The sequence below is a fragment of the Microtus ochrogaster genome, linkage group LG7_11, assembly GCF_000317375.1.
Source record: "Microtus ochrogaster isolate Prairie Vole_2 linkage group LG7_11, MicOch1.0, whole genome shotgun sequence".
Lineage (NCBI taxonomy): Eukaryota > Metazoa > Chordata > Mammalia > Rodentia > Cricetidae > Microtus > Microtus ochrogaster.
Window position 1 is genome coordinate 14,887,517 of NC_022032.1, and position 19,676 is coordinate 14,907,192.

Here is a 19,676-nt window from a genome sequence, read left to right on the forward strand (position 1 = left end):
TTTTCTTTTGAAAATGTAACGAGAGTAGTTTAAATGTTGACTAAACTATTTTTGCGTATTTTTAGGATGTACTTATCATAGAGTATTATGTAGGTATCTCAAAATTCTGATGGAATTTGATTCCTGATTTATTTCCTTATAGCTTCAGGAGATATTCAGGAAAAAAAATGAGAAGAGAGAAAATAAAGGAGATGAAGAGAAACGTGCGCTGCTGGTAAGACATACTTTATCATAGTTTCAGGTGGGTTTTTCCAGGTGAGAATTATGTTTTACATGTTGAAACGGTGTAACATTTAGAATTTGGATCTTTTCCTTTATTGAAAAGTTTCCTGAGGTTTAATTAGTAAAATTACTTCAGTATCTTATACATCAATATCAATATTTGTGTTAAATATTGATATTAAATATCTGTACCCACAGTCATACTCATTAAATCATTTCATCCATACTGTTGTTATCTGTGAGATTTGAAGGGTATATATCATATAATAGATTAATAAGATCATTATGCATGTAAAAATTTAAAGGTGAATATGCAAAGGTTTAATTATGTGAATGGATTTAATGATAATGTTACATAATGAGTGGTAAATATAAGGAAATAAGGTAGACTTTCTGCATCTCTAAGAAGTAGTATAAATTCTTTTTCTGGGTTACATACTAGTGCTTTGTTCTAAAGTTAGAATTGACAGTATTTTATCTTCTCAGTCTTTATTTTATTTGTCCTAAATATTTCAGTCTTGATAATAGGCCAGTTTACATAATAAAAACTGGCCCTAAGTCCTTACTGTCAAATACAAGGCTAGCTGCTTTTCATGGATTTTGTCAATCTATTCAACAATCTTCCTGTTGTACATAATTAAGGATGAGGAAGCTGATCGTTATAAAGTTTAAATATCTTGTCTACAGCTATAATACTGTTCAATGAAAAAGTCCAATTTGAGCCTGTGGTGGCCAGCTCTGAATTCTGTACTTTTATCCATCTTCAGTTACCCATTTGCTACTTAAAAATATCAGAAATTGTTTTGTTGACGTATAATAGGAATTTAACTAGAAGTATCGATTCTAGTTATTAGCAATTTTTTCAGATATGTACACCGGATAACAAAGGGAAAGAAGAACAGGAAAATACAACACACAACACATGGGAGAAAGCTACAGTGTCAACACAAAAGCCAGGATGAAGGGCTCTGGGACACAGTTAAGGCGAGCATTTTATAATAGTGATCACATTAACTTGGATTAATTAGGTGAAGTCTGGGTAGATTATGAAATCCATATTAGATCAGCTTCTCCTAGATGACCTGTATCCACATGTTAGTGATGCATTCCCTAGCAAATATTGGGGAAGAAATGTAGTTTTACAGAGCAAGAAAAATAACAAATAAGTTGTATATAATTTTATATTATGTACATAAAGGATTTCATTACAGTATCTGATCTCAAAGGCACCTCAGAGGTTGATATTACTCTACATAGCGCTGTTAAGAGCTCATTACTTAGTTTAGTTAGGAGATGTTCCTTTCAATGTTTCTGAAGTAGTGTTTAGTTTGCCTCTCACTGACAGCAAATCCTCTTTCTTGTATTTGAAAGGAACAGCCCTTGGTTTCATTGTGTTAGTAATATTTTCAATAATGAAATCTAAATAGACTTTATACTGTCTTATCTATACAGATCAAGTAAAATGTGAATACTTTTGTCAAGCTGATATAAACAATAATAAACATGTATTCTAAATAGTGAGCTTGAAGCAACTAAAATTTATCTTATAATAAAAATAAGAAAAAGCCTCAAAAGAAGGTAAACCATGCTCTTGAGCTAATTTGAAGGATTTGACTATTACCTGTATGATGCTTTTACCTGTGGAATCTTCAGCAAGATTCTTAACCTCCCTGTCTCATGATTTTTAGTTTTACAATTAAATGATAAAACAGTATTGTCACCATCTGTAACTTTATAAGGATTAAATGAGCTAGAATGCTTAGATACTTACCAGTAGAAAATATAATTATAAAAATAAAATAAACATTAAAAATATTAGCTAGTACACTTAATAACATCATAGTTTTTTAGCCAAAAAATTAGTATATCAAAATCAAAATCCTTCCATATCAACAAGACTCTGAAGAACAGTGTGTTTAGGTCTGTGCTAAGATCGTACAAATGGTACTCTCATGTAGTCCTCTCTCACTTCTGCCAGGTAAGTAGTACTAGTGCTCCACAGGTGAGCAGAGTCCGTCATCAGAGCAGCGGTAGTAGCAGATAGGGCAGGTCTCTCACACCATTGTCACCACCATGCTGCCGAGTCTAGCGTTACCATCTTATGTAAGGTCCTGGGACTTCTCACAGACGACATGCTTAAGAGGAACATGTTCATTCACAGCCATAGTCATCTCACGTACAATAAAAAGGGTTGAAATGAGCACAAAATCATTTAATGGTTAATTATATTAGAGATTAAAAACTTTGCTACTCATCTTTAACATTTATCTCACTTGTGTGTGTGCTTTATAGAGAATGTAGCATAATGATTTGCCCTTCCTAATTGATTATTTTGTCGTCTTTTTCTTTTTTCTTTCGCTGTACTTGGGTTCATTCTGAAATGTGACACTTCATTTGGCCCTTTGTGCTCTATGTCAGCGTCTTCAACTTTATGGATACCATTCTCCTACTAATAGTGTATGTACAACCCTTTAAATGTTTTTTATGTATATAGCCCTCACCTGTTATATTAGATAATGTTATTTCTATATCTAAAGCTATATCTACTATTTAAAATGTTTTGGAATTTATTGAATACAAGAAGATGCAATCAAGCCCAAAGGTTCTTTTGAGACTAAAATATAGAAAGTAATCATGTATCTTTATTAGCTGTATATCTGTAAATTAGCATAAATGTGAGTGAACAGGTACCACCAGAAATTCTGGTAGAATAATTGAAATTTTATATTTTTCAGCAATGTATGAAGCATTATACAAAAATAATAGAGCAGATAGGCTCTCTTCCTGAAGAACACAGGTATTTTAAGAACTAAATCTAGATTGGTCAATGCCAGTAAAAGCATGTTAATGAGTAGATTTTTTAATTTTTAGTTTTCATCTTTTTCTGAAACTCTGTTGCCTGCCAACTTGCTGTAGTCTTTTTAAAAGATGTATAAGATGCTGCTTGTTATATTACTACACAGAGACAATTATGAGTTTCATTCTTTCATTGTGAAAATTTCTATAAGTGTTCTCCTTAATTCTGACTTTTCTGTTCTCTTAAAACAAACTTATTGGTTAGTCTAGCACATAAGAACCTGCTCAGAATAGACCTGACCCTTTCCTATAAACATGTGCAGTTCATTTAATTTCCCCAGGTATCCTTTAAGCTTGGGAAGTCCTTGAATTCAGGGGCCCGTGTCTAAGGTATCCTGTGTAGTTCTAAGTCTAGCGCTCACCTTCCATACTGTCTAATTAGTGTAACTGGGAGTTTCTCTCACCTGCCAGCTCCCGAATAACCACTCTGAGTCTCAATATTAATTATAAACTTTTTGGCCTTTTAGCTCAGGCTTATTGTTAACTAGCTCTTACAACTTAAATTAACCCATTTCTATTATTTTATATTTTACCATGAAGCTTGTTACTTCACATCTTGCTTCCATGCTGCTGCTGGCTTCTCCCAGACTCTGCCTTCTTCCTTCCTGTCTTTTTGCTTGGATTTCCCGCCTGACTCTATTCTGCCTAGCTATTGCCCAATCAGCTTCTTTATTAACCAGTGGTAATAAGACATATTCACAGCATACAGAGGGGTTATCCCATATCAAATTAGCTACTCTAAACTGTAAAACTCTTACTTTAAACTTAAACACACACTGGAAGCAGTTTCAGCATCAAGTAAGCACAGTTATCCTGCCTACTCACAAGGAACAGCAGGGAATAATTGGAAAGCAAGCCAAGTCTATGGGAATCACATACCCAAGTGTTTAAATTTGTCTAAGGAATAGGAACCATTTTCTATAAAATGTACTGCTGCTTCCCAAAAAAGAACAATTTTTAGTTGATTTTAAAAGTATTTCTCTGTTAATCCTTTAAAATTTTGTAAAAACTTATAAAATGAAAATCTCACATTAGAAATCATATGTACTTTTAAACATATGGTTAATAGTATTTATGACTTTAGTACTCCATAACTTTGTATGAGCCACATTTTAACTGCAGCAGTTTGAATAGTTCGTTTAATTTCATGAGTAGTCACCATACAGTTTAAACTGTGTGTCCTTTACAGTCTCAGGTGCTAAGAGATTAGCCAGATATAAACAGTCTCTGTCTTGTTTATATTATCCTTGATCAGGAAAACATACTATCTTTTTTATTTTATTGGTTAGCACATTTTTCATTTCATTTATTGAGGACAACTTTTGTTTTTATGTGAGAGACATGTGAATGTGATATAACTTCATTTTCTTCTAAACTACACTCTCAAGTGGATTACATAATTTAACTCTCTTAAGATTTTGATTGACGTTTTGAACTTTTTCATATAACAGAAAATTTCATATCAGTTAGTAATGATTTTCCCAAAGTACCTTCAGGAAGGAGGTGGGGTCTGGGCATGAAGACAGACACTCTCTGACCCCTCAAATAGGCTGTTCCAAGATTATTTCTTCCTGCAGTAGGTTCTGCCTGTTTTCATTTTCCTACTGCAGTGAAAGATTGAGGCTATTCCCTGTGTCTATGAATAAAGCAGTTATCTTCAGTAGATCTTCTACTCTAAGTAACCCAGATTCATTTTAGATTTCTCACATAGTAAGAGAAATTTCAAAAGATTAAGTAATTCAAATATCTCAAAGGTTAGAAATTTTTTACTTCAGCATCCTTTATTACTGTTTTAGAATATTTTTCTTAACTACCTTAATTATATTACTAACAGAAAATGTGTTAATTTTTAATACAGCTTCTCTTGTATTTCATCATGTGTTGAAATGTGATTTATGGGCTAAATGTTGATATTCATAAATAATCTTTATTTTAAAAAATGTGTCTTCTCTGGTTTATGATGCAGAGTTATAATACATATGTGTAAATATATTTACACATATATATTACCATGCATGTTAATTGTATGTTTTCTTCCTTTTCTGTCATTACTAGCAGTTTTGTCTGCTTAATCTGTCAATTGGTATATTAAACTAAATGTTACAATTATAGATTTTATTGTCTACTCAAAATGGTTTTCATTTTTATTTTATCTATTTTGATACATTATGTGTGTAAGAATATAGATAAATTATTATTAGCCAAATTTCCAGTAGGCACTATACTAGATTTCTGGGTATATTTTGCCATCTAGTTTAGTTACAAGTATAGATCACCTTTTTAATTAATATTTTAGACTTTTTAATTATCGTTCCCTGTAATGATAATGAAGCTTTTTCTGATTTTAAAAGTGTATTTTAGCTCAAACTTAATGCAAATAAAATGAATAATTATAAAATAATTCAAAAAATACAACATTGCTATGCCCCAGAATCCCCTTTATAATGTCATAATTCTCTGACCCCCAAATGGTCTTTGCAGCTGTAGTTTATAGATAGATCTGTACCTCACTACGTAGGCATTCTGAAAAATACACTCCAGTTTTACTCATTTTGCACCTTATATGAATGGAATCCTTGTGGGTAGTTCTTGCTCAGTCTCTCTATTGTTGCTGTCAGTGGCTTTATCAGTTCTTCTACCAAGTGAACATGGTGGTTCACGAAGAGAGTAGCTAGTTCAGCTTGTAACCCAGACTGTCTTTGACTGGGCAGTTCCAACACCTTAGTATGCAGCAGAGTTTGTCCAGGATTCTTCCTGTGTTACCACAGCAGATATCCAAACTCTGTACTCAACAGTTTGAGCAAGTGCATCCTTAAATGGAATCTTCTTTTCTCCAGTCTGAGTGTGTGGCACTGAAGAACATGGTGACTTAGGTCTTTGATGACACTGTCTCAACTCATTGTAAGAAGTTACCAGGACTTTTACTCTTTGCTTTTGTCCTATAAGTACAAGTGTCAATCCAAAACCAAAAGAAAATAGTATTTGTAAGAACCATTAAGATGTGTCTGTGTTAGATTTTTGTTTGGCCTTTTCATTTATTCTCATTGAGCAAGCTGGTGCTAATTACTGGTCTCTCATCCACAGTTACCTGCTATACCTTTTTCAACTTTGCTTTTCTCGTTAACTGGGAAAGTTTTAATTAGAAGTTCAGTCAACTTACATTTGTATGATTACTTTCTGATGTGGAATTTAGTTATTATTTCTCTATATATCATTCTTTTTTCCTAGCTTTTCCTTCTTTAGATTAACTGAAATCTAAATGAAAACTCAGTGTATTTCTTTGTTTGCTTTCTTAGTTTTTGATGAATATACCTAAACTAATAAAGTCTTAGGATATATCTTTATGTGGTTCCTTAGTAACAATCCTTAGGATGGTTAACTTTGTATCTCTCCGCATAGATAATTGGAATTCTTGTACAGTGTCTGCATTATTCTTTTTTCTAATATTTCAAATTAGATATTTTAAATACCTACCCCAATATCTGTTTGTGATAATTTTACTGTCTAGCCTGGTCTGCCTTTGTACTCTTGATTCTCCAGTGTCAGCCTCTCAAATGCTACGATTCCAGGCTTGTGCCATCACTCCTGACCATCAATGTTTATTTAGAATTGCCTGTATATTTACTATTCTTTACTCCATTTCTTTTTTGGAGCTAAGGTCATGGCTCCATTTGTAGAGTACCTGCTATTCTGAGTTCTGATTCCCAGAATCCACATAAAGGCTAAGTAGGTGGGACATGTCTGTAACCCCAGCACTAGGGGATGTGGGACAAGAGTAGATGGATCCCTGAAGCTCATGGGCCAGCCAGTCTAACAAAGCTGATGAAGTCCAGGTACAGCGTCTTTCTCAATATAAGGTGGGGAGTAAAGCAGGAAGATAACTGATGGTGATGTCTGCCCTATGCATATGTACATTCACACATGTGTATATGCGGACACCAGACCACATCGTTAATCTCACTGCTTTCTAACCTTTGTAATCTAATACTCATAAAATGCATCCTCAAGAGCGAGTCCCTTTGTAAATTAAAAAAGAAAATGATGATTTAGCAATCTAGTTCAATGGTAGCTATACCATTGAATTTTATTTAGCATGTCTATGACCCTGGGTTCAATACACATCACAGCCAAAAAGAAAACAAACAAAACCTCTTTGAAAATGTCTTTATTCTAATTTAACGTACACTTCTCAGCATGTAATGATAAAATTTATACACTGGTTTTTTACTTCTGTAATTGAAATTAAAAGGTCAACTCTGGATGTAATTATTGTTATTTTGTAGGTGACCTGGGTCTCCTCCCCCCTTTTATTGAAAATAGATTTCTTCTCATATAATCATATAATATATCCTGATTACAGTTTCCCTCCCTCTACTTCTCCCAGTTCCTCCCCCACTTCCCTCCTGTCTGGATTAACACCCTTCTCTCTCTTATTAGAGAACATACAGGCTTTTAAGGAATAATAATAAAATATAATATAATAAGACAAAACAAAAACTAACACATCAGAATTGGACAAGACAAGCAAACCGAAGGCTGTGTTAGTTTTGATAGCATCCTTTTGTAGGATAGAGTGTGCAAAGGTCTCCGTCTCTGTATGTTGTCTGACTGTGGGTCTGTATTCTGCCTCAGGAGGAGCCTTCTCTGATGATGGTGGGACAGCCTTACTCCACTGAGTGTAGCAGGTCGCCATTCTAAGTCTTCTTGGTCTTGTTTCTGTAGTCTTGCTGAAGGGAGCCTTTCTGCTCTGCTTTTCTCTTTGGTAAGATTTGTTGAGTTTCAAAATTGGAATTGTTGTCTCCCCTTTATTATTGAGAATTCACTGCCGTTACCCAAATGGATTTTCCATCTTTCTCTGTTACTGCTTTCTGGAACTTTCAGGGACACTCATTTTGTCTTCCCTGTCTGTTAGCTTCTCTCTGAAAGTTTGACAGACCAGGTGAAAAACTAGTCTAACACAGCATTAAATTACAGTTCCATGACTCTGGGGTATGTTTGTTGTTTGCTTGCTTGCTTGCCACATTTGCTACAGCAGCACAAAATAGAAAGACAGTTTTACTTGGTTTGTTGTGGGTTAGTATGTGAAGTACTTGCTCTTTGGTCATGACTAGCTTTGGGGAGTAATTTTGCTTACCACAGTGACAGATCATTATCTCTAAGTTAGTCTTTCTTCAGAACTTCCTTTGACCTTTCTTTCCTCCTCCTCTGCACTCTTTCTTCCTATCACAGATATCGGTCAGAATTACATGAATAGGACCCTGCTTTGACAGAAAAAAACTTAGAAATTCTTAAATCTGCAAAGTTTAAGAAATTCCATTAATTCTTAACCTCAGAGTTTTGACCAAAATATATAGATAGACATAGATATCAATCAAGCTTAGGAGGTAGAACATCATTTTGCCTGTTCCATCCTTTTTAGAAGTTCTTTTGAACAGTCTCTTTTAATGAAAGTCCACACTTGTTCCACTGGTGCAGGGCTGAAAGCTGAGGTCTCACAGTGAGATGTCTTCAAGAAGCCTTTGCATGCTGCCTTTCATTTTACACAAAGGCCTCAGGGCTTTCTCTTTATCATCATTTAGTGCCCGGTTGTACATTGTGTATCTTTCTTTAATCTATATACCTATATTCTGATATTAAATGCTTTGTATTTCTTCCTTTTATATTCTAGTTTAAGCTTCTTTTTTAATTTATTTATTTATTTATTTAAAATTTCCACCTCCTTCCATCCTCCCATTTTCCTCCCACTCTTCCCTTCCCACTCCCCCTTGCTCTCCAGTCCTAAGAGAAGTCAGGGTGCCCTGCCTTGTGGGAAGTCCAAGGAAAAGGGCTTTATTGCAGAGTCTATTTATATTTTTTTCTTCTGTTAAACATCCCTGCTAGTTTTGCATGTTACAAACATTCATGCTTAATTGTATCATTAAAGTTATTTGTTAAAAATTAAATGCTAGCTTGAGAGCAGACATACTTGAGCATCAGTGAGGATACTGCATCTTTTATTTGCAATAATAATAGCTGTGAAAATACTGGGTCTTAGATGCATTATATTTTAAAAGATGGTATAAAACAGAAAATAGAGACAGTTACAACATTCTACAAACTCCTGTTTTAACATAATTTAGACTCAAGCTAAGTGAAGAATTAAGAAAAGCTCTGAGGGGTCTGTATAGCTGTCATATTTTAAAGTAGTAAAAATATACAGACAAATATAAATTTTCTAGTATTGTAACTATAGGGAAGCTGAAAGAAGCAAAAAGTTGATACCCTGCCATGTCGGCAGAGTATTGCTCTAACTTCATAAAGTTGATACCCTGCCATGTCGGCAGAGTATTGCTCTAACTTCATAAAGTTGCTTCTTTTCTACACATGTAAAAACCATGAATTCACAAAGTTATTACTGTTAGCTCTTGTGATAGGGCCAATAAGCCATATTTTCTAGTTCAGTAGGTTTAATAAACCTTTTTTAAAAATCATGTTTTAATGTTCTAAGTGGCAGATAAAATGCAAAAATGTTGAAAATATGTCAATACAATGAGCCCGTTGTTAATCTAGCATCTATAAGGAAAATGCACTGTGCTACTTTTGTATTTAGCCAGTTTTCCTGGCATAGTTTGTAACTGATTGCCATCAACTAAGTTAGAAAAAGCAGTAATGACAGATCCTTGTCACATGGATTCTGGGGCCACGTGGACACACAGCATGTATGTCTGTTACCTGTTTCCAGCTAAACAATACTTCATTATCAACAAATTATTAGCAGTGGACAGTGTTATCTAGTTAATTATGAAGCTAGCTAAAATTAGGAAAATACCTTTGAACTATTCCTAGTGCATGCTATAGTTTTAATATTACCTCTGGAATTTCCTGTTTATTTGCCTGAGACAGAGTCTCACTATCCTGTCCAATCAGGCCTTGAACTTTTAGGATCTAACAGTCTCCTGTCCTGAACTCTAAAGTATCTGGGAATAACCACATGCACACACCTCACTGATACCTGCCTTTTGAAAAGTGAGACAGAAGAAAAGGAAAGAAGTTCTACTATCCTGCCATAGTAAATTTTCTTCTCTCTGTAACCAAAAGATCTGTAAGCCTGATAACTTCAGTATTCATTGAATATCCAGACAGAAGCTGATTTTAATTATTTTTGTTTAGAGTTTCAGGTTAGACTTGTAGTTTTTAACCTTAGAAATACCATCACGCCAGCCAAAAACGAGATGAACATGAGTGCCCTGCCCTAGTAAGCATTAATATACCTTCCCTTTCATAGTAGACACAGCTGTCAAATCCTGGAACAGGTTTTCAACATGCGATGTATATATTTTTACAAGCTTTGTATTAAAGTTTGTATCTATAAGGTATGGATATGTTTATTTTGATTTTGTTAGTCTAATGAGATGAATGATAAAACAACTAATTTTTAAATTAGATAGGCATTCAATAGGTTACCACAAATTTACAAAAATCTCCATTTACCACTTCACACAAAGTGTAAATAAAATCTTCATGTCATACTTTTGTAGAAGTTAATATATGTCTCAACAAAGAGACAGATGAGATTGAAGAATTTGATTCTTTTTGACATAGCCACATTGTGCTTAGAAACAGGTTATATACCATTTCATCCCTGAAAGCACCATGGGTCTGCTAGCTGCGTAATATAATACTGTTGTGTGCAGCAGAACAACAGTGGAGGTAAGTTGATGGGCTCTCTTCTCTCTGTTAAAAGAGATGTACAGCATGTAGGTTGCCATTCACTGTGACAATTCTTAGATTTATGATGTTGTTCTTAAAACTTCTACAGGTACTTAAAACAGATGCTGAGGAATTCGTCTCCAGGAGCTACTGGGATACCCTGAGACGTAACACAAGCCAAGCACTCTTCTCAGACCTCGCAGAGGTACAGTGAAGCCTCCACGTGGTCCTTGCACGTGACATTTTGTTAATCTAATCTACATTTGGTTTTAGACTCACAAAATGAACAAAAAATGTACCATTTTTTCTATTTCTTTTTTTTAGTAAATTGATAAGTACTATGTGCCATATATAATTACTGTATAGAAAGAGTATTTTAATATATTCATTATACTGACAAGAAATGCCTGTTATTACTATCTGGGTTAATTGACCTTTTTCATATATAGAGCATAACTTTCCAACTTAATTAAGGACTAGAAAGTTGAAATAGTAGCACAGATTTGTAAATTCACTGAAACTGTTTATCCTACAACATTATAGTGTTATATGAAATACTAAAATGCTTCACTTATAAAAGATGACTGGCTCTTATGTTAGTTTTAAACAATTAAACTTCTCCAACTAATAGTGAACAGTTTAACAAGGGCAGGGATACAAAGTGGCCAGTGGTGTGATAGAAACATTCAGTCAAGTTTCTTCATGGAGAAGTTTTGACCATTGTATTACTTAAGATTGCCAGTCCATGTTTAAATAAGAATCAAGCCAGCTCAGATTCTGTTGTTTTTGTTTGAACTTGATGTCTATGGACACTTTAGTGCTGCACTCAGGATGGACTGCCTCTCCTCTCCTATTCATGTAGTGCTTCCATCAATAGGCTTTAAGTCTGTAATATTAGACTTGACATCTAATTTCCTTTCTAACTGTATGATTCAGTGTTGGCGTGCTTGGCACGCAAGCATGAGGACCCAAGCTCAGCCATCGTACATCCATGGGAAGGGCTGGCACAGAGGCACATCCTCTATTCTTTAGTGCCAGCAGAGGGGAGGAGATGAGGATGGTAGCTGCTGCCTGCTGGCCAGGCAGTCTTGCTGCATTGACAAAGCCAGATTTACATATGTATATATGTGCACCATGTCTGGACCTGTGCCCGTGCAGATGAGCTGCTGTGTGGGTGTTGGGACCCAAATCTGGGTCCTCTGGAAGAACAACAAGTGTTCTTGACCACTGAGCATCTCTGCTGCCCCTCTTGGTTTATAGTCTGATAACATACTTGGGAGATAGTGAATATCCTATTTTGCTTTGTTTTTCTTTTTACTGCTAACTTTAAATTATGTTTTTAAGCGTGCTGATGACATCACAAGCTTAGTAGCAGACACTACACTTCTGGTACACTTTTTTGGAAAGAAAGGAAAAGCTGAGCTCAACTTTGAAGATTTTTATAGGTGAGCTAAATTTCTGTTGAAAATTATTAGACAGCTAACGTCTCGGGAAATCATCTGGTGCAGTGGTACTGAGCCACGCTGGTCTTCACAGAAGGAACTCCATGTAGTACCCACTGCCACTGCTGTCACTGGTTATATTTATGGCACACAGTTACTGAAAAATAAAAAATAAATACATATAAATTATTATGTCTTGTATTTTTAGAAGAAAATTGCTCATTAATTCTCAGCCTCAGTAAGCCGCAATAATAATGGCCAATACCCTTTCTACCCAATGAGGTGCTGTAGCCATTCTGTGGACAAGCAGGCTCCAGCCCGAAAGAGAAGCTGTGTGTTCAGGTTCAGCTCTGTGACCACAGCTCAGAGCAGTAATCCCTCTCCACCTCGGAAACTTTGAGCCGTTACATAATTAAATTATTTCCTATAATTAAATGTGCAGTAAACATTTGATCATTTACCTTGTTTATTTTTCATTATTTTACCACAGATTTATGGATAACCTACAAACAGAAGTTCTAGAAATAGAATTTCTTTCCTACTCTAATGGAATGAATACTATCAGTGAAGAAGATTTTGCCCATATTCTTCTACGGTATACTAATGTGGAAAATACATCAGTATTTTTGGAAAATGTGCGCTACAGTATACCTGAAGAAAAGGTGTTTAACCCCTTATCTTCATTTTGTTACATCTATTATCTTGAAACACATTATCTAATAAATGGTATTTTGTATAGATTTATTAAATGATTTTATTAATCTAACTCCTCTGAATTAAAAACTATTTTGGATATATATCATTCTTTCCCTCTGTATGCCAAGGCCTGTTAATTTTGAATTCAAGTAGAGATCATATTCTTAGAAATACTGAAAAATCTTTAAGACTATTAGTTACTTTGTTTGTTTTTTCAAATTATGACTGTTATTATTTTCCAGAAGAATTCTGGTGAGTTAGATAGTTTGACTAGTTCCAAACCACGTAAGGCAGCTGATATTTACATTATTTCTGTCACCCTCTGTTTATTTGTGTAGCACCTCTAATAAAAGGTCATTAGAAAAGTGCCATTGATGAGTGGGTGATCTTATCTGCATTTGAAATGAGGCTTTTCAACAGGTTTGGATGCCATGAATAGTTAAGAACCCAGGGCAACTCCTTGTGTGTTTGCTTGGTGGCCAGTGTGGTGCCCGCCCTTTTGAGCAGTTGCATTGTCTAGTGGTATTTGAATGCTTCATTGCAACCCAATAGAAACTGCTGTAACCAGTCTCCCTTTAAGCCTGGGATGTTTGGGATCTATTGCCTTCTGTTTGTTTATGGAAGGATCAGGTTAAACTGTTCAGGAAAACTTGCAAATAGTTTGAGTGTGTTTAGAGTGGTCACATTGTGACAGTTGTAACAATTCTCAGACTGACCTAAGGAATGAGAAGAAGAAAAAAAAAGGACGATGCATTTGGCTTTTATTTTGCATTATCTTTTAATCAAAGGAGTTTTATCTGTTTTACCCACTAAGTTGGATTTTCTTAACCAGTAGATAATTCTCTTGAAATAAAAATCGTAAATTGTGCTATTCAAGCTATGAAATACTTTATAGGGCTTTTAATCTGTGAAACTAACTTAGAAGGTCAAATTGCAGGATGACTTTACAGAAACTTTTTATAGTTTTTGTAAATTAATTCTATATCTAAAATTGTTTCAGAATAAAAAATCTAAAGTTAAATTCAGCTTTTCTGCAAGCCCAGTTTGTGGAAGTATCTCTCCAATTGTTATCGCATGGTGATTGCTTGTTCTGGATTCTTGCATCATCTCTCAGAACAACCTTGCAGGTGTTGGCAGATTACTTTTAGAAAAGGAGAAACTAAGGACTTTGGACACTTATCCAAGACTCTAAGCAAGTGATTCTTCCACTGTACTTAAATCTCCCTCATCTCCCACTCATCCCTTTCTCCCTAATAACAGAAGAGAAAAAAACCTGGTTATCTGAATGGCACTTCCTTTTCATTCACAGATATTAAATATAAGGCCTTTCTAAAGGCACAAAGGATTATATTTTACTAGAAAAACTAAGTAAACAAAGAGATCAGCTTTCAGCTAAAGCTAAGTACTGTGGAAAGGACCGAGAATGTGGAGATGGGGAAGGCAGGCTGTTGGAGTCCCTCAGAAGTGCCTTTGAGCAGGGCCTATGGAGTGAGCTGTGCAAAAACTGGATGAAGAGTATCTTAGACAGGAGGGCCTGGGGACAGAACAGGCTTAGTTGATTTGAGAAAATGCTTTGGCAACTGATAAAAATAATAATCAAGAACAGAGTAGGTGATGAGAAGGGAAAGTTAGGTACGTGTCATGTCTGATAGAGCTCAGTAGACCAAAAGAAAAGGGGGCTTAGATGTAATTCTAATGATGAAACTCAGAGTGATTGAAAGTTGAGAGTCCGGAAAACTACCTTCCTCATTAGTTCCCTAGCCACCCAGCCCTTCAGTATCCATGTTCCTCTTCACTTCCCCTGCAGTGAAGCCAGATATGGGAAGCTGGAACCATTGGCTCTCTGCTCTTTTTTCCCCTTGTACATTTTTCAGTTGTTTTAAATTTGGTTGATTACATCCAAACCTGAGATACGTTATTTTTATTTCAAATGCTGTTCCTATTTAACCGAAGTACCAGCAGTGGTAGAACTGCGGCCTGTGAACACGGCATCCCAGAGCAGGTGGTCATGAGCACATCCCTTTATAGTCTTGTGCCCTCCTGGGTTGGGCCTCTCAGGGCCATTTTCTGCATCTACCTCACCTCCCCCAGGTATCCTTGGCTGCATTTGAATGACTGAAAAAGTTCATTTGGTGACAGTTAATGCTTAGTCAACATCTTGATTTTTGTATTGTCATTATAAACATACTGATGTCCTGATGCTGAATCATGAGAAAGAATAAATATGTAAAGCAAATACGTTTTTATGGGTATCCTGCAGGTTTAAGAACTGGTGTTTAGAGGACGATCAGAGTTGGAACTTTCCCAGTTATTCTATTGCAGCACTTGTTGACCCTTGATGTTAACAGGACAGTGTCTTAAAACAGTTTCCTGTTATCAGAGTAGCAGTGCTGCCCAATGAAAATAAGTCTGAGGGAATCCTAGACTTTATTTAGAGAATTTTTTCCAAATATGCCTGTGTGCTTGTTTATGAAATATATTGCACATTCTAATGTTTCCCTGTATTAAATGTGTTGCACTTATTTTAATACTTTAATTGTCAATACTAATTGATTCACATTTCTTTCCCAAAATAGGGCATCACATTTGATGAGTTCAGGTCATTTTTCCAATTTCTGAACAACTTAGAAGACTTTGCAATAGCCCTCAATATGTATAACTTTGCAAGCCGTTCCATAGGACAAGGTAAGAAATCATTCTTCAAAGTTTTAAAGTCAAAATGCCCTACCTCATTCCTGGAGACTTTGGAAGAGGCTAGTGAGATATGTCTGGTCATGCATCAGCTTACCTGAAAGTCTGGCTTCATAATCTCTGGGGAATCACTTCTGAAACCCAAAAGCATGTAAATAAAGTCCAGGAGAATGTGCTCATTTCTTACTGGGTTTAGTTTTGGCCTTTAATTTTATATTATGAGGAAGAACTAATAAAGTTTATTGTAAAAGGTCTAAGAAGAAACCTTGAGGCTACTTGGTAACATCAGGGAACACATGGCAGCCTGCACAAATTCTCACTGATCTTTGCCTAATCAGAAACCAAAAATACAGAGCCGGGCGGTGGTGGCGCACGCCTTTAATCCCAGCACTCGGGAGGCAGAGGCAGGCGGATCTCTGTGAGTTCGAGACCAGCCTGGTATACAGAGCTAGTTCCAGGACAGGCTCCAAAACCACAGAGAAACCCTGTCTCGAAAAACCAAAAAAAAAAAAAAAACCAAAAATACATGAGCAGAGCCACTTAGCCATTAAATTATTTTAACTGGTTTTTGAGACTGATATATAAAATTGATTACCTTTTTTTAATTTACAAAGAAATACATTTGTCATATAACTTCAAATACTGATGTCTTCAGGACTCCCTCATTCTTTGCTCATGGGTTGACTAAAAGGACAAACCCTTTTACTAGGATCCTCTCTTTTATAACCATGTCCTCTTGCTGTGTGGTGTGGTTGTGTCTTTAAAGAAATTTTACCGGCCTCTACCAGAATCTAATATGTTAGATCTCAAATTATAGTTTTGAATTTTTTATTCTCAAATTCTAGGAAAAAGTCACACTACACTCTTCCCCAAATGATGATAGTTACTTCTCTCTAAGGCATAGAAGGTGTAGGAGCATTAAACTGTGAGGGCTGAATTCAAACCGTCAGCTTCGGAACCACTCAGCACCCACGTTACATCTGTTATACAGCATCATTTCATTCATTGAATGAGACAAACCTGAACAATTTTTTATATTTCATTCTTTCTCAAACCTATATGCTTAGACGTTGGAAGGCATGTCTCCACAAATGATATATATTATCGCAAATAATATACATGTCTCCACAAATGATACTTATATAAATATTTATATCACAAACAATGGAAATATATCGTGTACTTAAAATGTAATATATCTTACTGGAATAATATATCCTTTAAAAAGAAATTAGTATCTGTTTATTTGGTTCAGAGCAGAGAGCTGCTTTCTTACTTTGTGGGACTATAAAACAGGAAGAATTTTATAGTGTCACTTCTTCGAATGTTCGGATTAATACCTTTCTCCTTTGCTGCTGTCAGTACACCAGCTCAGGCCATTGCTTCTTAAAGGGATTTGCAGAGGCCACCTAACTGGCGTTCCTTTCATGAGCTATTCCTGAAACATGTGGAAGACTCCCCTAAAACAAAATTCACCTTTCTTTGCTATAACTGCTGTGGCAAACTGTTCAGGTTCCCCCACCAGACTGCCGGTTGTCAACACTTGGTCTCTTCTCCCCCACAGCACATGCTCCTTCAGATTCTCCCACCTGTCATTTCTCTTGTGTCCGCTGCTGAAACCATCCGTCCTGTGGGGCTTAGCTCCATACATCATCACAGCCTTTTGAAATCATTGCCTGTGCTTTTCTTCCCTCCTCCCTTGCCCACATTGTAGACAGAATTAATCACTCATCTCCAAATTCTCAGCACTTTCTGCAAAGTTTTGTGAGATCTTGTGTAATAGTTACATCTGAGAATCTTGTCTCACATCTGAACTCTTTCTTGGGAATTTATCTTACTAACTGCTCAAGAGCCTCTTGCTGACAGTAGCTGTTGATTCAGCTTTCATTGATTGAGTGTATTATAAGCCCAATAGAGTCTCCGCTTGCTCTTTTCACTAAAACCACAGTGTCTTCTTCTTCCCTAAGTGACAGTGCAGTCGTGTGTTATTTCCCATCCTGGCTCATGTTTAGCAAAAAAAAAAAAAAAAAAAAAATTTACAGCCTTTGCAATAATTAGCATTATGTACTAAAAAAGATACCTTTTCCTGCCTTTTCATTTTTTGTGATATTTATCTAGATGAATTTAAACGTGCCGTCTACGTAGCTACTGGACTTAAACTTTCACCACATTTGGTAAATACCATCTTCAAAATTTTTGATGTTGACAAAGATGACCAATTAAGTTATAAAGAATTTATTGGAATTATGAAAGACAGACTCCATAGAGGATTCCGGGTAAGTCTGAAGATTTCAAGTCTATTGATAATCCTTTTTAAATCTAAGTTCAAAAAGAATTTATGTGAGAGTTTAAGGTTATAAAGCATGAAATGATTTTTTTTTGAAAACTAAGATTACCTTACCTACATTCAAAAACAATGCAAGATGATAAAAAATAATCTAAAAAAGTAAATATATATAATAAATTTTCATTTTTGTTTGTTTTTGTTTTTTGAAACAGGGTTTCTCTGTTTTTAAAACTTGTCTTGGAACTAGCTCTTGTAGACCAGGCTGGCCTCGAACTCACAGAGATCCGCCTGCCTCTGCCTCCCAAGTGCTGGGATTAAAGGCATGCGCCACCACTACCCGTTTAATTAATTTTTATATTCAATTAGGGGAATGTCTTTACTTCTGTTTTGGGGAAAGGGTATTGGCATTTGTTGTTGTTTTTAATGCAATCTTGTCATTGGCCTTCGGACTTGGTAGTAAACAAGGAAACATCACTATTCCTTGTTGCACATTAAATGTTTCCTTTAGGAAACTGAGGCTCTTAAGCCACTGCAGATACATTCCTATGTATAAAATAAACTGAAAATAATTTTTCATTACTATTTTTCCTTTGACATACTAAAAAGTTACAGGAGATCATCTTTCCTTTTCTAAAAATTGCTTTTTAAAATCTCAGCTCTAGTGTGGTTTAATAAATGTTCATATTGCTAGCGTGCTTAATGGACATTCCAGAAGGAGAGGGGAGAAACATCCTTTTCAATTGACTGCTGCTGTAGTCAGGGACAAACATTTGAAGTAGAACATTGTAATTCAAAGATTTGCTAATGACTTTCCGGAAGCCCAGGCTGTCTTGGAAAAGATGCTGTTGTGCTTCAGTGCCACCTAGTGGTAGCTTGGTAACATTTCCCTTGACTCTGCAGACACTTGTAAGGATGTATATAGAAATCCATTTATTTCTCCTCAAAAATAACAAGGTTTAATTTGATATGAACTACACTGAAGCCTTGGCATGGTCTTCCCTCTGAGTTCCATGAGTCTCATCTCTGTTCACTATTGTATGTGTGTCTAAGTTCCCATAGTGTTTACTAATGTTTGCACACTTGTTGCATGAATACATTGTGGATTATCTTAATCTAGTTGATATAATCTTGTGCTTCTTTGTAGTTTGAGGCATTTAAATCTATTATAAAGCAGTTTTGAAATACACGTGATTATTAGCTGTGATCACCGTTGTATGCAATTGATCTTGAAAATGCATTCCTCCTGTGTGACTGGAATTTGTACCTATGGTTCACTTCTTCCTGTGTCTGCAAACCCTCTCAGCCTCTGGAAACCAGCATCCTGCTCTGTGTCCATAAATTTGGTTGATAGATTTAGATTCAACATAGGAATTAAATTATACTGGATCTCTCTCACATTCATTTGAACATTTGTAATCTTCTATTCCACAGGGCTATAAAACAGTCCAGAAATATCCAACCTTCAAATCCTGCCTGAAAAAAGAACTTCATAGCAGATAAGTATGTTAACTTATGTTTATTCTACTTTTCCCAGGAATAATTAAGAATAGATATTTTATAACATCTAAGCAATAGCTGGGAAGGGATTAGGGCTAGAGTTCAGTGGTAGAGCACATGTTAAATTCCATGTTCCACAAGAGAAGAAAATAGCTGAAAGAAATATAATGATCACCTACAATTTGGTAGAGACAATGAGAGCTGCGTGGTTTAAAAACTATCTTCAGGAGCTGAGTACATAGCTCAGTTAGTAGGATGCTCACCTGGCATGCATAAGGCTCTGGGTTTGGTTTCCA

The 19,676-nt window shown here is 35.6% G+C and overlaps 1 protein-coding gene across 2 annotated transcripts in view; it reads left to right on the forward strand.

The window, feature by feature from the left end:
* The window catches only part of Micu3 (mitochondrial calcium uptake family member 3), a 74,518-nt gene that overhangs the window by 49,725 nt on the left and 5,117 nt on the right, over nt 1-19,676 (forward strand). Inside the window, exons 7-14 of one of the 2 annotated variants that reach the window (XM_005362538.3) lie at nt 143-214; nt 2,641-2,679; nt 10,877-10,972; nt 12,112-12,212; nt 12,700-12,871; nt 15,482-15,590; nt 17,715-17,872; nt 19,315-19,383. In XM_005362538.3, coding sequence (XP_005362595.1) covers nt 143-214; nt 2,641-2,679; nt 10,877-10,972; nt 12,112-12,212; nt 12,700-12,871; nt 15,482-15,590; nt 17,715-17,872; nt 19,315-19,383 — 816 coding nt within the window. The remainder of the gene's footprint in view (nt 1-142; nt 215-2,640; nt 2,680-10,876; nt 10,973-12,111; nt 12,213-12,699; nt 12,872-15,481; nt 15,591-17,714; nt 17,873-19,314; nt 19,384-19,676) is intronic. The other variant, XM_026786906.1, reaches the window with a different exon arrangement.